Source organism: Oryctolagus cuniculus, chromosome 1, assembly GCF_964237555.1.
Source record: "Oryctolagus cuniculus chromosome 1, mOryCun1.1, whole genome shotgun sequence".
In the NCBI taxonomy this organism is placed as follows: Eukaryota; Metazoa; Chordata; class Mammalia; order Lagomorpha; family Leporidae; genus Oryctolagus; species Oryctolagus cuniculus.
Window position 1 is genome coordinate 96,664,682 of NC_091432.1, and position 17,930 is coordinate 96,682,611.

The 17,930-nt window shown below is 37.7% G+C and overlaps 1 protein-coding gene across 1 annotated transcript; it reads right to left on the reverse strand.

Moving 5' to 3' along the window:
* Positions 1-962: 962 nt before the first annotated feature.
* Positions 963-16,640, reverse strand: LOC100359184 (caspase-13). Its single transcript, XM_008262062.4, has 9 exons — positions 16,523-16,640; positions 13,530-13,775; positions 9,642-9,742; positions 8,374-8,547; positions 7,300-7,534; positions 6,305-6,448; positions 4,635-4,744; positions 3,117-3,220; positions 963-1,072 (listed from the first exon to the last, which is right to left on the reverse strand). The coding sequence occupies exons 1-8, from the start codon at positions 16,527-16,529 to the stop codon at positions 3,122-3,124; spliced, it is 1,116 nt and encodes a 371-aa protein (XP_008260284.2). The 5' UTR covers positions 16,530-16,640; the 3' UTR covers positions 963-1,072; positions 3,117-3,121.
* Positions 16,641-17,930: the final 1,290 nt, after the last annotated feature.

A 17,930-nucleotide genomic window follows, 5' to 3' on the forward strand; every position in this document is an offset into this window, starting at 1 on the left:
CCCTCCTCCTTCCAGCCTGTGAAAACCACAGTCTATTCTCTATGAATCTGACTACTCTAGATATCTAAAATAAGTAGAATCCTATAGTTAGCATATTGCCCTGAAGAATCAGTCATATTGTGGCATATTCCAGAATTTCTTTCATTTTCAAGACTGAATAATATTTTGTTTTATGTATTTTATGCATTTTGCTTATTTATTTGTCATTCAGTAAACACTTGAGTGCTTCCATGTTTTAGCTATTATGAATAATACTGCAATGAACATGAGTATAAAAATATCTCCTTTAGAGTCAGCTTTCAATTTCGTTGTGTATATGCCAAAAACTAAAAATTGCTGGATCATATGATAATTATATCTGTTTATCTGTCTATCTTTTTATCTACATTAAATGCTTTATACCATTTTCCACAGTGATTGGACCATTTTACAATTCCTATCAATGCTACATAAAGGTTTCTTTCTCTTTTTTTAAGGTTTATTTATTTATTTGAAAGTCAGAGTTACACAGAGAGACAAGAGGCAGAGAGAAAGAGGTCTTCCATCAGATGGTTCACTCCCCAACTGGCCACAATGGCCAGAGCTGCGCCAATCTGAAGCCAGGAGCCAGGAGCCTTTTCCAGGTCTCCCGCCCGGGTGCAAGGGCCCAAGAACTTGGGCCATCCTCCACTGCTTTCTCAGGCCATAGCAGAGAGCTTGATTGGAAGCGGAGCAGCTGGGTCTCAAACCAGTGTCCATATGGGATGCTGGCGCTTCAGGCCAGGACATTAACCTGCTACGCTACAGCATCAACCAAAGTTTCAATTAAACCATTTCCTTACCAACACTAATGATGTTGTTTTTGGTGTTTTTGTATTTTTTTATAGTCATCCTAATGGATATGAAGTAGTATCTCACTGTATTTGTAGGTATCATTTCCATTCACCCTTCTTTTCCTTATTAGAATAAAAAAAGACAGTTCATTTGTTTTTATTTTTATTGAAATGCAAAAGGTTAAATACATGTGTATGTGCTGTACTGATAACGGTGCACTTTGAAGTTGATACAAGAGGACTTGTCTGCCTATGGCTTCCTGTAGAAGAGAGACAGAGGATAAAGTCAAGGTGTTGATCCCAAATTGCCTTCATCTCATGCTCCATCAAGATTCTCATCCATCCTCTCTATGATCTATTGTCACTCCCCTTGACTTCCATCTGTGTTCTTTTGCAATCTGTTTACCAAATAGTGGTCTCTGAATACCCTAATATAGATTATGTCATTTCTCTGTTCAAAAGAATATCAAGGATTTCTTCATTTTGGATAAAAATTTTATAAAATTTACCATAGCCCATGTGACCAGATGTCACTTTTTTTTCTTAATTTGTCTTTAATTTTCCCCACCTGCAATCTCAACCAGTGTCATTGTATCCTTGCACATTCCATTCCACAATTAGTAATTGTTGTTCCCTCTGCTGGGACACTTCTTGCATAAGAACCACAGAGTTCATTTCTCCACTCTGTCCATTCTTTGTTCTGATTTTATCATCTCAAAGACGCCTTTCTTGAATGATCTGTTTATACCAGTGAAACATCCATCATATTTTCTGCCCTTCTCTATTTTTTCTCAATTCTCATCATTCTCTGACCTATGATGTATTTACCTGTTGACATAATCAGATTATGCCTCTATTCACTAGAATATAAACTTTCTGAGGGTAAGGATTCCATTTACTTAGTTCACAAAACCTGGCTAAATGTTGATAAGCATTATTGAAGTAAATGATACAACACCCAAATGTGGTCATAATGGCTGACTTAGACACTGAAAGCTGCCCTGCTGATGTATCTCTGAAATTTTACTGCTGGAATGTCAGATACCAGGGACAAAGGACAAAGTGAGCAAATATTTGTAGTGTTGAGATATGTTTTATGTAAAATATAATTTTACACATGTTTCTGAGAAGGAGATTAATGGCATTTTTATAACAGGGTATGATATAAAGTTGTCATGAATGGATAAAATAATTGCTGGATCTAAACTTGATGCACTCATTCTAAATCACCTATAACAAAAAGATAAAGGATTTAGATAGGAGTTTGAAGGAGTTTCTGAGTAGTAGTTGAAGATCTGAAAGCAGATTCTGAGTGGCCTGTGTTCTACACTATGAGAGTAGTATGAGAATTAGAGGCTTGTAACAGAATTTACGGGCCAGTCTGTTTTACAATGTCTGACAGTAGTAGTTCAGTGTCAGAGATATGATATATGCAGCCAGAGGGCCAAAGCCTAGGACTTCCTGTTTTTTGTATCAAAGTCTGATATAATGTTTCATAGCACTTTGTGTGTGTGAGAGAGACAGAGACAGAAAGTAAAAATGTACATGAGTATATTTCTATCATACTGTTTGCTACACTAGATCTTTCATTGTTTATCACTCCTTGTTTTGGTTTTGCTTGTCGCTCCCCTTCTTCGTGGAGGAACGACACAGGACCCTGCGCTGTTCTTTCGTCTGCTCGGCCCTTCCCGGGTTTGCTGCTGGTTCTTCCCGGGTTGGCTACCGACCCTTCCACCTCTGTGGAAGGGCGGTTCCCCCTGCCACTTTCCCCACTTCCGCGGGGGAGCGGCACACCGCCGGCCGGCTCTCTTGGGGGCTGCACAGGTGTTCCTTCAGATAGATGTTCCTGGTGCATGTTGTCTCTCTCCTCCTTTATAGTCCTCTTCCACCAATCCCAACTCTGCTACCCACACGCCGAGTACGCTGCTCTCCTCCAATCAGGAGCAGCTCCTGCAGCTTGTCAAGTTGGTGAGAGGCAGCTGTGTAGAATCTGTTTACTCCTCTCCCAGCGCCATATTGTGGGAGAGCAGATGCATAGAATAAGTCTTAATTCCAGTAACTTAGTCTAGTCCGAGTTGCTCCCCACATTTGCTCACCCCCTTGATTGACTAGTAGGTTGGTTCTGAGATAGAGGAATTCAAATGCATGAATGTAGAACAAAAAATAGAAGTAATAACCAATTTGCATCAACAAAGATTACTGTCTTAATCATCTAAGCTCTCAGCTGCCACTGATCATGGGTCCTCATCATCAAAATTATTTCTCCATTTATTTAACCCATAACCACCAACTCCTGATACTTACTATATTCAGTTACCAGGAAAGAGAAAGAAGTATCTTGTCATAGACAGTCGCTCAATGGTGGGCATCTGGGCTTTCACACTTGGTTTTTCAAATGATTGTTGGACCTTAAAGCCATAAAGAAACTCTAGATGGGATACACCTTATGAGTGCTCAGAAACACTACCAAAGCAGAGTATTCCAGGAATATTCATGCCAAACAGAATATTCCAGGAATGAAGGGTGCTTCTGGAGTTGATGAGAACAAGCCCATGGATATTCCAACCTCTTGCCACTTTTACCATGTATATTAGAAATGGTGACCCGAAAAACACTATGCTATTTACTTCAAAGCACACATTATATGCACAATCCGAGACACTTCAACCACAATTTCCTGTTTTCCTTGGGATCTCTTCTGAAGAACTGGGTCTAGAAGGTTCCCTACTTTCAATCCCCACCAAGGCTGATTCTTGTATTCAAGGAAAGTCAGCAGGATTTTGTCTTTAAGAACTTGAGCACTGAACAACTTTCACCACAAAGATGGCCTCTTTAGGTCTTTTACCATGTGTTGATCAATAATATCCTACTTACCCTGTTTGCTATGATTTCTCATCTTTTCCTAGGAATCTGTTTGAAAGCATAATGTCTTATTTCTGTTCACTCAATTAGGTGTCCCTGTTCTCAGAAAGCCTGAACCTGAATTGCAGTGTAATCTGCCCAGTCTGCCTAAGTTATGTCTCTTTCCCTCTTTTCCCACAGAAGCATTAATTTTTTATATAGTTTGAATTTTATATAACCATAATTTTCTGTTATTAATTTCAATAGTCTTATCTCTTAAGAAGGGGGAACATGTATTTCTTTATTCATTCATCTTGTTCAATGAATATTGATTATCTGTTATATGCCAGGCATATTTGAGGTGTGGAGCAAATCCCTTCCTTCATGAAGCTTGCATTTTAGTAAGTAAAGCCAGGTAAAAAGCAAACACACACATAAAACATAAACTAGATGGGTGGTGATAAGAGATTTAGGGAGAACTGAATTAGGAAGACAAGGCAGTAAGGAATGCCTTTAATTTGGAAAGGTGCTCAGGTATTCCATTCTGGACTACCCATTTAAAGAATTTTTTCTCCATTATTTTCTTTCTCATGTCTACGTGTTTTTATTTGTGGTTCTGATCACCATCAGTAGTCACACATTTGTTGGTCTACCAGATAGACCACTTTAAAAATTTACTGATTAAATTAATTAGTGCAAAAAAAAAATTGATTTAATATATTTTATAGTCTCTGAAACTTTGGACCTTATAGCCCATAGCATGCAGGCTTATAATTTATATCATTTTGTTCTATGCTCATCTCCCACTGTGGGATATTGACAACTTTTTCTAAACTAGATTTGAGTCACCTGAATGACAGAAATCAGGTAACATCTTACTTTTGCTTACCTGACAGAATTTGTTATTATCACATGAAATGTGAGTAATGATAAAATGTTGAGCAAGTAAGTAAGTGATTACAAAGGTATAGAGAATCTTACCTTCCGAAATACTTCCTCTAGATGACAGCACCAGGAATACTTTTGGAAGCAGGAGATGAGTTGTGTGATGAACAGAGAGCCCTTTGTGATGTCTCTCCAGGACAGATTATCTGTGAAGACAGAGAATGGTCTGCCTTGGGTCTGTGTCCTTCTCAATTATTTTATGTTTATGTTTTTGTTGGTCTGTGTGTGTGTTTGGGATGGGGGTTGCTTTTCTAAAATGTGTCACTTAGGAATTACCTTAACAGGATTAGAGAAAGTACTCATAGACCTATGTAAAACTCTGTTTCCACAGAGCGAAAATAAAAATTCTAGCTGAGGTTGAACTAAAGGGTCAGTTTGTCAGAACTGCAAAAGTTTGTACAGTGGTGGCAATGTTATTCTTGGGGCTGATGCTCTGCAGTGTGCCTTAAATTCATTCACTTGATTTCCAAAGAGGCTTGAGACATAACTGGAAACATGTCATTTAACAGAGCATGAAAGAACATCCCCAAACTTCACAGTGAGTGAACGGGAAAAAAATGGCCATCTGGTTTCAAGTTTGATTATAGATTACATCCTAATGTCTTTCACACTACAATAAATAAAAAGCAAAGAAATTCAGAGTTTCAGTTACAAAAGATAAATCATAAAGATTTACTATACAGTACAATGTCTGTAGTTAACAGTATTGTACTATATATTTTAAAATGTGTTGAAGGATGGTTCCTTCTTCAATAAAATTTTATTTTATTTTATTTGAAAGATAGGTAAAAGAGACAGAAGAGATCTTCTGTCTGGCAGTTTACTCTCCAAAGGACCACAACAGCCAGATTTAGGCCAGGACAAAGTCAGGGGTCTGGAACTCTACCAAGTTCTCCCATATAGGTGGCACTGAGCTAAGAACTTAGACTATCAGCTGCTGCTTCCCAGGGTGTGCATTAGCAGGAAGCTGCAACCAAAAATGGAGGTGAGATCTGGACCCACACTCAGATATAGGATGTGGGCAACCCAGGTGGTGTCGTAACTACTATATTCCATATACACCATGCGATGTGTCCTTATCACACACACAAATTAATAATTACAGTGATGATGATGAACAGTAGGGAGGGAGGGATGTAGAGATGGAAGGAGTGAGGAAGAAAGGAAGGAAGGAAGGACAGAAGTTCAGAAGGAAGGAAGGAAAGAAGGAGAGAGAGAGGGAGAGAAGGAAAAACAGAGAGAAATCCTTTGAGGAATAGATATATGTTTACAGCACAGGTGGTGTTGTTGGTTTCATATTTATCTCTGAATTCATTAAATTGTATGCTTCATGTTTGTACAAATTTTTAAATGCCAATTTACACATCAATAAAGTGGTTAAAAAATGACAAAATTTGCAAATTAGAAGCAGTCAAATGTAAGGCTCCTTAAAAATACCAAAATATTAAACAATAAAATACAACCTTTGTAATTGAAGTATTATTTTTAAAGAGTGTGTTTGTGTTTGTGTGTGTGCATGTGTATGTGTATATAGAGAGAGAGACTCTGTCCTCACAGTATAGATACGATAATGCAAATATTTGTAAGTTGACAACACTCAAAATCATCTCAGTCCATGATTGCATTTGGCCTATCTTGATTTTCTAGAATCATTCAAAGGTGACATGAGGGCAACATATCCCTGTCTTTAACTGAAAGATACATACGTGGTGTTGAAGAGCAGAAAGCAATGAAATCCTTCTCCACATGGGTCTTGTAAATGCCATCATCCTGCAGATTCTCAGGCAACTGTGAAGAGCTGTTTGCCAAGGCCATTGGAGAGTCACTAAACCACACTTCTCCATGATTTGCTGTAGAGAGATTCACCTTTTAAACATCAAGGAGCCTCTCTCAATATGACTATCAATTGCTCACCTCCTTCTTTTTGAATGTTTATTCTACTTTCATACCTATGTTGTTTTGTCTTCTCTCTAGTGTCATTGACCAATGTTAAAATTAATAGTGAGAACATCATGTAAAGAAATAGTAATTTTGCCATAATACTGGCAGAACCCATATGCTAAAAAAGCAAAAGAGTTAAAACCATATTTGTATAATTTCATAGCAGAGTTACCATTTCTTAGCTAAATTATTTCTGTTTTTTTTTTTTTTTTTTTTCTAAACCGAAGCTCCCAATTGCCACACAGCAATTGGAAATCAGGAAAAAAAAATAGACAAACAAAAAACACATTTTTACTGCATTATCCCAAATCCCTTCATGTCCCTGTTTGTTTTTCCTTCAATGATGTAGGCGACAAAAAGAATATTATTACAGTGTTCAAATAAAATTCCTCTCAAGAAAGTTAATATGAAGATGACTGTAAAACTTTTAAAAGTTAAAGTCTCATTAAAATAACTCCATTTCAATGTTTGAATATTTCTCTTTAACCTTGATTTAGGATTCTGGTAATCGTCTCCACTATTGCCATGGGTCAAGTTGTATAGAAATTTCTCAGTTCACCAGATTCCCAATCTTCTGCAAGCCTCTTAGATTCTGTTTCCTTCAGAATTCCGCAAGGCAGAGGATTAACCAAGTGAGCCATGGCACCGGATCCCTGTTTTGTTTATTTTCTTTGGATGGGGTTGAGAGTTCTTCCTGTAGATACAAATCATACATCTCAATCCTCTGCATAATCTACACTTATTCGCCTTAAGGACTCACCACCCCTGCAGGCCTGTACAATGATGACCTTGGGTTTGTCCCTCAGACTGATGCAGTTGCGGTTGTTGAGTGTCCGGAATACAGTGTCATAAGGTAGCACATCTTGTGTTTTGTCACTATGCATAATGCCACAGATTCCATCCAGGATGCCATGAGACATGAGCACCACAAATGTGCTATCTGAAGAATTGTGCTCTGGCCGAGCAGCAAACTCCTGCAGCACTGACTCCATAGCCTGAAAAAGATCAATGCTGCCTTACTTCAGTAGGACAAGCATTAAAATTAATCCAACCTCCTCTGTTTACGATGAGCAATGCAGGCAACACATGTTACGCTCTGATCATGCACGTTCTGCTCTTCTGCCTGTGCCTCCCATGTGTCAGTTCCATTTTCAGTGTAGTGTAGTCTTTTCACTTGCAATTCCCTCTATTTGGAGGGCGCTTCACAGTCATCTTCCCAGAGCCTTCTTGTTTGTAGTAGTAATGTCTCAGCTCCTGTCATCTCACAGAAGCTTTTCTGGACCACACCTTCAAATGTTGCTCTCCACCCACCAATTCTCTGTTTCCCTTTTTTTTTTTTCCTTTTACTCTGATGTAGGTACATGCACACAAATCTGAAATTAGCTGTTTATAGTTTGACTCTTCCTTTTCAGTCTAGCCAGTTCAGTGCAAGCTGGGTACCTGTTGCCTCCCTTATAGAACTATTCCTCAGAGCTAAGAGGAACCCCAGACATGAATTCAGGACCCACTATTTTTTATGGGTGAATACCTGTTTAACATTCATTAGTCTTGAATTTTCTGGGTGACTTTAGGGCTGAATTCCAATCACTCCATTTTAGAACTAAGAGTGGTGTGGATACACATGCCAATCACATTTTGTCCAGTTTCACAGAATTAGGATGTTTACAGTATAAAGAAACATTAGTTTTATCTATATAATAACTTTATTTTGCAAATACACAGCACATATAATCAGAGATTGTTAAAACTTTTGTCTAACATTATAAGCCTAACTTGTTAGTAGAAGGATGTATGTTGAATATGCATGATTTTTGTGTGTTTGAGGGGATCATACCTTGGCTGTGAGTTTCACTTTCACAACCACACTGTAACCCAGGTCCTCAAGCAGCCTCTTCATCCCTGAGATGTCAAACTGAGCCCCACTCCTCAGAGGAAGATGCTGAAACTCTATGTTGCATATGATGAGAGCCAGGCGAGTGCGATCCTTTTTGTCCTTTATTGGGTAGATCTGTAGGAAATGCATATATTGTTGGTAAAATGGCACAGTCTCATCTACGGTGTGATCTGCACCCCAGGCACCATCCTAGTCTCTAGCCCCCACCACCGTGGTTGGAAGCCAAATGACCCCATGGTCCAACCACCAGTGTCAGCTCCACCCCCATGCTAATGAGATTCGTTATTCCTACTTCCCTACCCACCCTCAGTAAAATTTTAAGAGGACCAGTTCCTGAATACAGGACTCTCTCTCTGTCTCTCGATCTCTCTGTCTCTCTCTTGATCTCTTTCTTATGCTCTCCTTCTTCCTCTTTTTCTTCTTCGCCCCTTCCTTCCTGTCTGTTGGGTTTCCCCCAATAAACCCTTTCCCTTACTCCAGTGTTCAGTGTGTTTGGTGGCAGCCTTACATATGTAGTGAAGTTGGTTTATGTGAGTCAGTTTAAAATCCCATGCATTCATCAGCATCACTGTGTTAACAACCATGTATAGCAGTCCTCTCCCTTAACTTCTCCTAGAAGACAATATCTTGCTCTCTTTTGAAACCCAGAACAAGAATTGGACATATCTGAAATGTTTACTCAAGAACCTTGTAAAAACAAGAATAATTCCTAACCTCTTCTTCCCTTTCTTCTCCACCTTGTGAAATGTACCATAGCAGCCAAAGTTCAGATCAGATTTGTCACTGGATGCAGTAAAAATGAAAGCAACCCTTGCTTTATATAGCTTTGTATTTGAGCACTATTTTAATGCATCAACTTACAGTGCTTTATAAGATTTAATTATATTTTAAAAATGTGCTTAATGTTGAGAACTTTCAACTGGAATCAATTACTATGCATATGTATAATCATAAATAATTTGAATCTTTGCCTACAGCCAAGCTTGTCATAAATCTCAAATAGACAGGAAAATGAATTAATAAATTAATAGAAGATCTGCATTTGACCATAGGATTGGAGTTAGAATCTCCATTAAGCCATATGATTTCCTTCTATGACAATGATTACCACCATCCGCCTGACCATTACTTAGTGCTTTAAGACATTGTATACTTAGCAAAAGCAATTATTTCTCTCCTTTCTCTATTTCATGCATAGAGCACAGCACCTCTCCAGCTCTTTCTTTACAGAGTCTCAGGAATTTTTCAGATGGACAAAGCTTGAGAACATCTGTAGATTCTGCTGAATCCTCTGGTCCAGCCTTGATTTCTGGAAGAGTTACAAGATATAACACAAAATATAAATTGTATTTATCACCTAGGACTATTAAGAGGGAGAAAATTAATGGAAATAAGAGTTTTATTTTAACATAAAGTGCTGATATTTGTATCTAACTTCTGCTATAAGCAGACATATTGTGACTGAGAGAAAAAAAAATAGTCTTTGTTAGAGAAAGCAGATCCACCCAAAAGTACAAGGATCGATTTTGACAATTATGAAGAAAATATCTTGATGGTTTGGGTCAAATTTGCCTTTTTCATATTCAGCAAAAATAGTTTAATTCTTTCCATTGATATTACACTAGGATTTTCATTGCTCTATAATGACTTTGGCTTTCTGTTATCTCCGAGCAAGAGTATTTCATGGAGATATTTATCAGAAGCTTATTCATTTGAAGTACCATAAGATTTGCATATGCAATTTAATATTCACATTAAAATTAAAATAAACAAGGAAAGTTAATTTTAATAATATATTTTATTTAAAAAATAATTTATTTTACAATGTAGATCAAAATAAGCTACAGTTCAAGTACTTAAGCTGTTAGAAATCTGATATATTCTGGATGTCTTGTCCTCCAAAGAGCTGAACAAAAAATAGGAAGGTTTTCAATCCAAGTTTTAAAATGTAAATGCATAATTAACCTCTTTTGTAGAAGTTTATTTCTGAGTAATCTGGTCTGTTCTCTAAAGAAATACTCATAAAATATTTTCCAACATTGCTTGTCCTCATTTGATTGAGATTATGCAAGAGATTGGTGTTAGGAAACTGGCGCAGTTGTAGCCAGGTGGCCGAATGGCCCAGCTACCTGTGCCAGGCTCCACCCCCATCCTAATGGGATTGGCTGCTCCTGCTTCCCTGCCCACCCTCAGGCAAAGTTTTAAAAGGGCCTGTTCCTGAACACGTGCTCTCTCTGTCCTTCTCTCCTGCTCTTTCTTGGTTCCTCTCTCCAGCCTCCCCCTCTGGTCTCTTGGCTCTTGGCCCTTGTCTCCTGCTCTCTGCTCTATCTTCTCTCCTTGCTAGCTACTCTCCTCTCTGTTTCTCTCTCACAGTCTCCTCTCTTTTTCCTTCGCCACCCCCTCACTCTGGTCTGTAGGGTGTTCCCCAATAAACCCTTTCCCTTACTCCGGTGTCCGGTGTGCTTTGCGACGGCTAACATTAAGATATAACAAGCATCCCATATGAGCACAGGTTCAAGTCTTCACTAATCTACTTGGCATCCAGCTCCCTGTTAATGCACCTAGGAAAGCGGCAGAGGATGGCATCCAAGTGCTTGGACCATGCCACCCATGTGGGAGATTGGATCTATTTCCCTTTCTCTCTGTCAATATATAAGTCAATAAATTATAAAATTTTCCTTGTATAAATTCCGTCTTGCCATTCAGTGAAATTACAAATAATATTTTTGGTAGAGGATCAGTGCAATTTTTTTTTTGTAATTTTTTTAAATTTATTTGAGAGTCAGAATTACAGAGAGAGAAGGAGAGACAGAAAGAGACATCTTCCAGCTGGTTCACTCCTCAGGTAACAGCAACAGCTAGGGCTGGGCCAGGCCAGAGGCAGAAGCCAGGAGCTTCTAACAGGTCTCCCACATGGGTAACAGGGGTCCAAGCACTTGGACCATCTTCTGCTGCTTTTCACAGATCCTTAGCAGGGAGTTAGATCAGAAGTAGAGCAGCTGGGACACGAACTGGTGCCCATGGGATGTTGGCATAGCAGGTGGCAGATTACCTACTATACAACAACACTGGCCTCATATACAGTTCTTATAAAATTAAAAAAATTTCCAATGTAATAGTAATCTCTGATTGTCCATTATATGTCTCTATATAAATACAGTGTTCAAGTAAAATTAGAAAATAATATTTCTATCATATCTAGCAGTAGAACCAGCATGAAGACAGATCCTTTTGTCACAACCTAGTAAATACTGTATTGGAGACTGTAGCCCAAAGATAATTCCTATAACTTGGCAATGCAACAGAAAAAAATGAGGAATCAAGGAATTTAGATAAAAATGTTAATTTCTGAGTCTTATAGGCTACTTAACTAAAAGCTCTGGAATTCCTTCAAACTGATAGGAAAAGGAGAAGAGTGGTATAGGACAACAAAGTCATCTCCCACAGCAGATGGAAATTCAAGTGATTATTTCTGACTAACAGTTTTGGCACATAGGGTGTATATGAATATGTTAAGTGAAATGAACTAATAGTGTTCATTCATACTATTCCCTCAGTACCTTGCTGAGGACCCTTGGAGTTATATCCTGTCCAAACGGTTGGCTAGCCCAGCTCACCCATCTGGGTCAGAGTATCCAAAGTGTACCTAGAATTTCCTTGTATCATTCTGGAAACTCTAAATTCAAGTAGAATTCAGGCAGCCAAAGGATCCTTAATGAGAAGTTACACACCTGAAACCCTGTTGTCACAATGTCTGCTGACGACATAGGTTATTTTAGCTTAGTAACCATTGCTACTAAAACCAGTATTACTTCAATCCTGATTCTCATAGGCTACATTATCTTTGATTTTTTTAAAACTAAGATTATTTTGATTTTATTCCATGTTTGGAATAAAACTTGTAAACCTGTAAAAGGATGAGTGTAAATATTAATGAGAATGCAGCTTAAGCTATACTCTGGACATCTATAATATTATATTATTCTTCCTGTTGTTGGGAGCAATTCTGCTCTATTGAGAAGGGCTTATTGAAAAAGCTCATCAGACATAATGAAGTCTCAATCATACATGTCACACTTTGTTCAATATTGTTCATCATTAATGGTGAACTCTAGTATTTCAGGGCAAAAGATTATAGCTTCAAATATGGAAAACTGAGTCAATCACTGGTAAACTTAGGTCTGAGAACGTTTAGGATCTAATAATACACATAATTTAATCTGAGTCCCAAATTTTGCAATATTATGAAATTTTTGATATTTAAAAGTATTCTGATCATAGTTTGTAGCTTGCAGAAATTGATATACACTGGAAAATTCTAAATCTTAACACTCCTAAATAATTATTAAAACTAATATCTAACCTATGCACAGCCTTCATTTGCTTGTTTCCCCTATATTGATTGGGAAATCTGCCATATGTACTCTACTAATTGCTGTTATTTATTGGAAACCAGTTGTAATCTGGTAGGAGAAACTTGACAGATATTATTAATATTTCTTGAGATGGAAAAGGAATAGAAGTAGTAAAGATTTGATTATAGAACAAGTATTTAATTTTATGTATATTGGTTTTATGAATCCAGTGGAATGAACATGCAAGCAATAACGTTCAACTATGCACAAGAGCTAAATGAGTGTGGAGATCAAGTAACAGAGTTTTGATAACAGCTAGTAACTCATGGTTTATTGACGTGTTTTATGTTCCTAGCATTATTATATTTCCTAGCCTTAGAAAGGCTCATGAAGAGGTACTACAGTTTTCTCTATTTAACAGATGCTGAGACTGATGACAGAGGAGGTTAGAAATTTACAGAGTCATGTAGTTTACAAAGTGACAGGATATAGGGTTAAATATTTCTTACTATAAAGCCTGTATAATTTACTATTTCTGTGAACAACCTAAACCCAAGGAATGGGATTTTTTGCTTATTGGAAATTTAATTTCACCCTACAAATGACAAGGTAGCCTCTAAAAGTTCAGTGATAGGATTAGTAAAATGATACTTTAGACATGGAAGGATGGGGTTTCATAAAGGACATTGAATATTCATATAAGATAGTTGAAATATTCAATATAAATGAGTCCAGTCTTACCTTGCATACCAGTAGAATTTTGGTCAATGTTAAGAAAGGTTTCAGTAAGCTTTTGATCTTCTTCATGGCACTTCTCTCGAAGAGAGTCCACCAAGATTTGGGCCTTTTTGTGAGTTTTGGCATCATAAAACTTTTCCCTCTTCGCTTTCTCCAATTTTATCACTTTTTTTTTCACCAAATTATCCATAAAGCTACCTGCAATAGCTTTGCCCGCGGATTCCATCTCCTTAAGTACATCCTTGTATTCTGTTGGAAATAGAAGACACCTTCAACTATGGCACACTTCAAAGAGCTTTTCCCCTCACTGTAGACCCAGCTTTCTGTAATGAGAAATATCTATGAGAATGCTTTCTCTTTTACCATCTCCTCAAAAGCTAAGTATCTCTTTCATTACAGAGTTTTCTTGTCTTACCAAATTTATACCAGACTTTGTTGAATCATTCATTGCCACTTAAGGTTTCTGGTAACTTCTCATTTCCCTTCTGTGTCATTGGTTCTCATGCTGACTTGCTGATGATTAGTGTTTTCATATTTCTCTTTCTCATGCTCCCAGCATTTGATGACAATGACCCATCTAGAATGTATTCTCTGATGAAAGTCCATGATCTTGACTAGACTATAAATTCCTCTCACTAGATTTGAGCATTTTTCCATTTTTCTTTCCCTCTGGAATTTTTTTCTTCCCTGCTATACTTAAGTTTCTTTGGTGAAAGCCCTATGTGTTTGAATACACATCTTTTTACCTAAATGCTGTAGTCATGCTTCTGTGCTTAAAATGTTCAAAAGTGCTCAACTTCTTGCAAAATGCATGAATTAATGGTTAATTGAATTAACACATGTAGATTCCTGATTCTGTGAGATCTTATTCTCAATCAAAATTAAAAATTAAAAAAATCTCATAACTAATCTCCCATTTAGGTAGATTACTTTGATACAAACTTAATATGTCATAGGATGATTTAATTTTATAGGTATATATATATATTAAATAAAGGTTTTATTTTAAGACTACAGATATTATTTGGACAGATATTATATGGGAAGCCAGGATATCTCATCAATTTTCACTTAAATTTATAAAAATCATTATTTAATTCCTCTTGATATAAGGATAAGTTTACACAAAATAACATATATAAATAAAATAACCAGGACATTGAACAAAAACATTGGTCCAGAACCAATTGTCTCACTGTTCATTTTACTTTGAATTATACTTTAAATAAATATTTATAGAGTAATTATGATGAGAAAAATACATGGAGGTTACAGAACATCAATAAAAGTTACCTAATAATAATTCATTTACCTAATGACTAAGAGAGAAATATACAAAGCAATGTAAATCATTATTACTGTTATTATTACTACTACTATTATGGTCAAGTTTCTGTACCAAATACTTTACAAATAAAAAAATATACTATACTGGATCCTCAAAATTAGCCAGTGGTATATTTATTATTTTCCATATCTTATAGATGAGTTAAATAACAAATTGCCCCAAATCTCACAAATTGGGATTAAAATCCTGTTCTTACATGACAAAGACACAGTTTCAGTAATAATAAATTCACTGAACCTCCATCATGCCAAATGTATCACATTAAACTTTTCACTGAAACATCAGAAAAACTCCATATGAAATGAATATTATTGTACCTCATACACAAAATACACACAGAGAAGTTAGTTTAGTAATTGACCGAAATAATGTGAAAAGAATACAAGATACATGGTATCAACCATGAGTTGAAACTCTGCTTCGAAATCCAGAAGTGTTAATAGATTCTGTGACACTCACTGAAAAGATGCTTAAGAGAATATGAACAAGATGCCACAGGGGCTAATAAAAGATGGGTGGATTCCAACAGATGAGATCAGAATGATTTCCTAGAAGTGACAGAATCACTTGTCTTGAAAGACAGTACACATATGTTAGAAAAGAGAATTTCGGCCCAGTGCTGTGGCCCAGCGGGTTAATGCCCTGGCCTGAGGTGATGGCATCCCATATGGGCACCAGTTCAAGACCCGGCTGCTTCACTTCCCATTCAGCTCTCAATTTAGGTCTCCCATATGGATGGCAGGGATCCAAGTCATACGAGCCATCACCACTGCCTCTCTGGGTCAGCATTAGCAAGAAGATGGAGTGAAGAATCAAAACCAGACAAACACAGACCAGGTCATCTACCTAAGAATTGTATATTTAAGATAAAGCTATTCAGGATCTGGAAGAAGGAAGTGACTACAAATTATTTATAAATTTTATGAGGTTCACAGATCTGATCCAGTCTCATCCTTCTAAAAGAAGGGGATGAGGTCCGAGCAGTCATATATGTTTGGTAGGAACTGCCTAAATAACAGATGATGGTAATGACTGTACGTTTTCAGGGTCTGTGCATGGCAGGTGATCTTTAAGTACTGTGCAGGATATAGTAGATGATGAATTCCCAGAGACAGGGAGGCTTAACTGGCAACACAACAACAACAAAATATAGCAGTCCAGGCAATATTGTACTAGAGTAGTTAGTAAAAGCACTAAAGAGAGAGGGAAATAAATGGAACTACTTGAAAGAGACCAAGGGTGTGATTCAGTATAAGGGTTAACAAAAGGTTGAGGATTCAAACCTTGGGTCTTACTCTGTGAGGAATTATGACCTGAATGACTAACTTGGAATCAAGAGGAAACAAAGAACATTTGAAAGTGTGTGTAGAAACTTCCAGGTTTGTCTGTTAAACGAGTTATTCTGTCTTTACCTTCCCTTTGATTATCAGAAACTGAAAGAAAGTATTTCACCTGTTTCTGGCTCAAAGATATCTGCATATTCTATCAAGGTCTCTGATGCTGAACACTGCAATTTGAGTTGCAAACAACTATTAAGAGGAAGAATCTGGCTTGAACAGTGTCATTCCTGCTTGTTATATAGAGCAATGAATGAGAATTTTCTAAGACCCAGTCCTTAGCTCCTAGTGGGAAAAGGACCCCAACTTACCAGCCATCGGTAACAGCCTCAGTCCCTTCCTGCTGCCTTGAACAAAGCTACAGACTCGAAAATGAAAGTCACTGAATATTTCCTGAATATAGTGGGTGGGACATTTAAACAGACATTGTGAAATTGCTGCTTGGAACTTCCACACTCATGTTCCGGAAGTTCCCTGTATTTGTAAAATTGGTTATCTCATTTTGAACTCCAGTTTCTTCCTTTATGAAGAAAAACAAAATTACAGAATATTGTCCTGTACTTTGGGACCTTTGATTCTCCTTCTTAGCTTTTCTCTCTCCAAGTCCCCACACCACTTCCTCTCTATTCTTCTCGTGATTTCTTGTTTCTACTTATCTAAAAGTTCAAATCCTTAGGAAGTTATATCTTCAGGCCAGTGTTGTGGCATAATGGGTTAAGCGACTGCTTGGAATCCTGGCATCCCATATGGGTGCTGATTTGAGTCCCGGTTGTGCCACTTCCAATCCAGCTCCTTGATGATATGCCTGGGAAAGAGGCAGAGGATGGCCCAAATGCCCCTGCAATCATGTTGGAGACCCAGATAAAACTCCTGGATCCTGGCTACAGCCCGGCCCAGCTCTGGCCATCACAGCTATTTGGGCAGTGAAATTATCTCTCTTGCCCCTTCTCTGTAACTCTGCCTTTCAAATAAATGAAATAAATCTTAAATAAAGAAGTTGTATCTCATAGGCCTCCTTTAATTTGCAGAAAAAAAAAATACCTTAAGTGTCCTGTTCCAGCTGTCCATCACTATGCATTTTCTCTCTGTCTCATCATTATCATTTTGTAAAAATAAATAGATTTATTTATTTATGTATTTATATAACAAGAACAGATTTCATGTATTTCACATACACAACTTGAAGAACATAATGGGCTTGTGCCGCAGCTCACTTGGGCTAATCCTCCTCCTGTGGCGCCGGTACTCTGGGTTCTAGTCCCGGTTGGGGTGCTGGATTCTGTCCCGATTGCTCCTCTTCCAGTCCAGCTCTCTGTTGTGGCCCGGGAGTGCAGTGGAGGATGGCCCAAGTGCTTGGGCCCTGCGCTGGGATGGGAGACCAGGAGGAAGCACCTGGCTCCTGACTTCGAATCGGCGCAGCGCTGGCCATAGCGGCCATTGCGGGGTGAACCAATGGAAAAAGAAGACCTTTATCTCTGTCTCTCTCTCTCACTGTCTAACTCTGCCTGTCAAAAAAAAAAAAAAAAAAGAACATAGTGATACTTCCTACCCTCCTTGCCTCCATTCTACCCTTCCTCCTTCCTTTCTTATTTTTCTTTTAGTTGTTTTGATAACATATTTTGAATTTACTTTATTATCATAAGCTTAACTCTATGCTAAATAAAGAATTCAACAAGTAGAAAGTGTAAAGACCACTGTTCCTCAGGAGTATGGACAAGG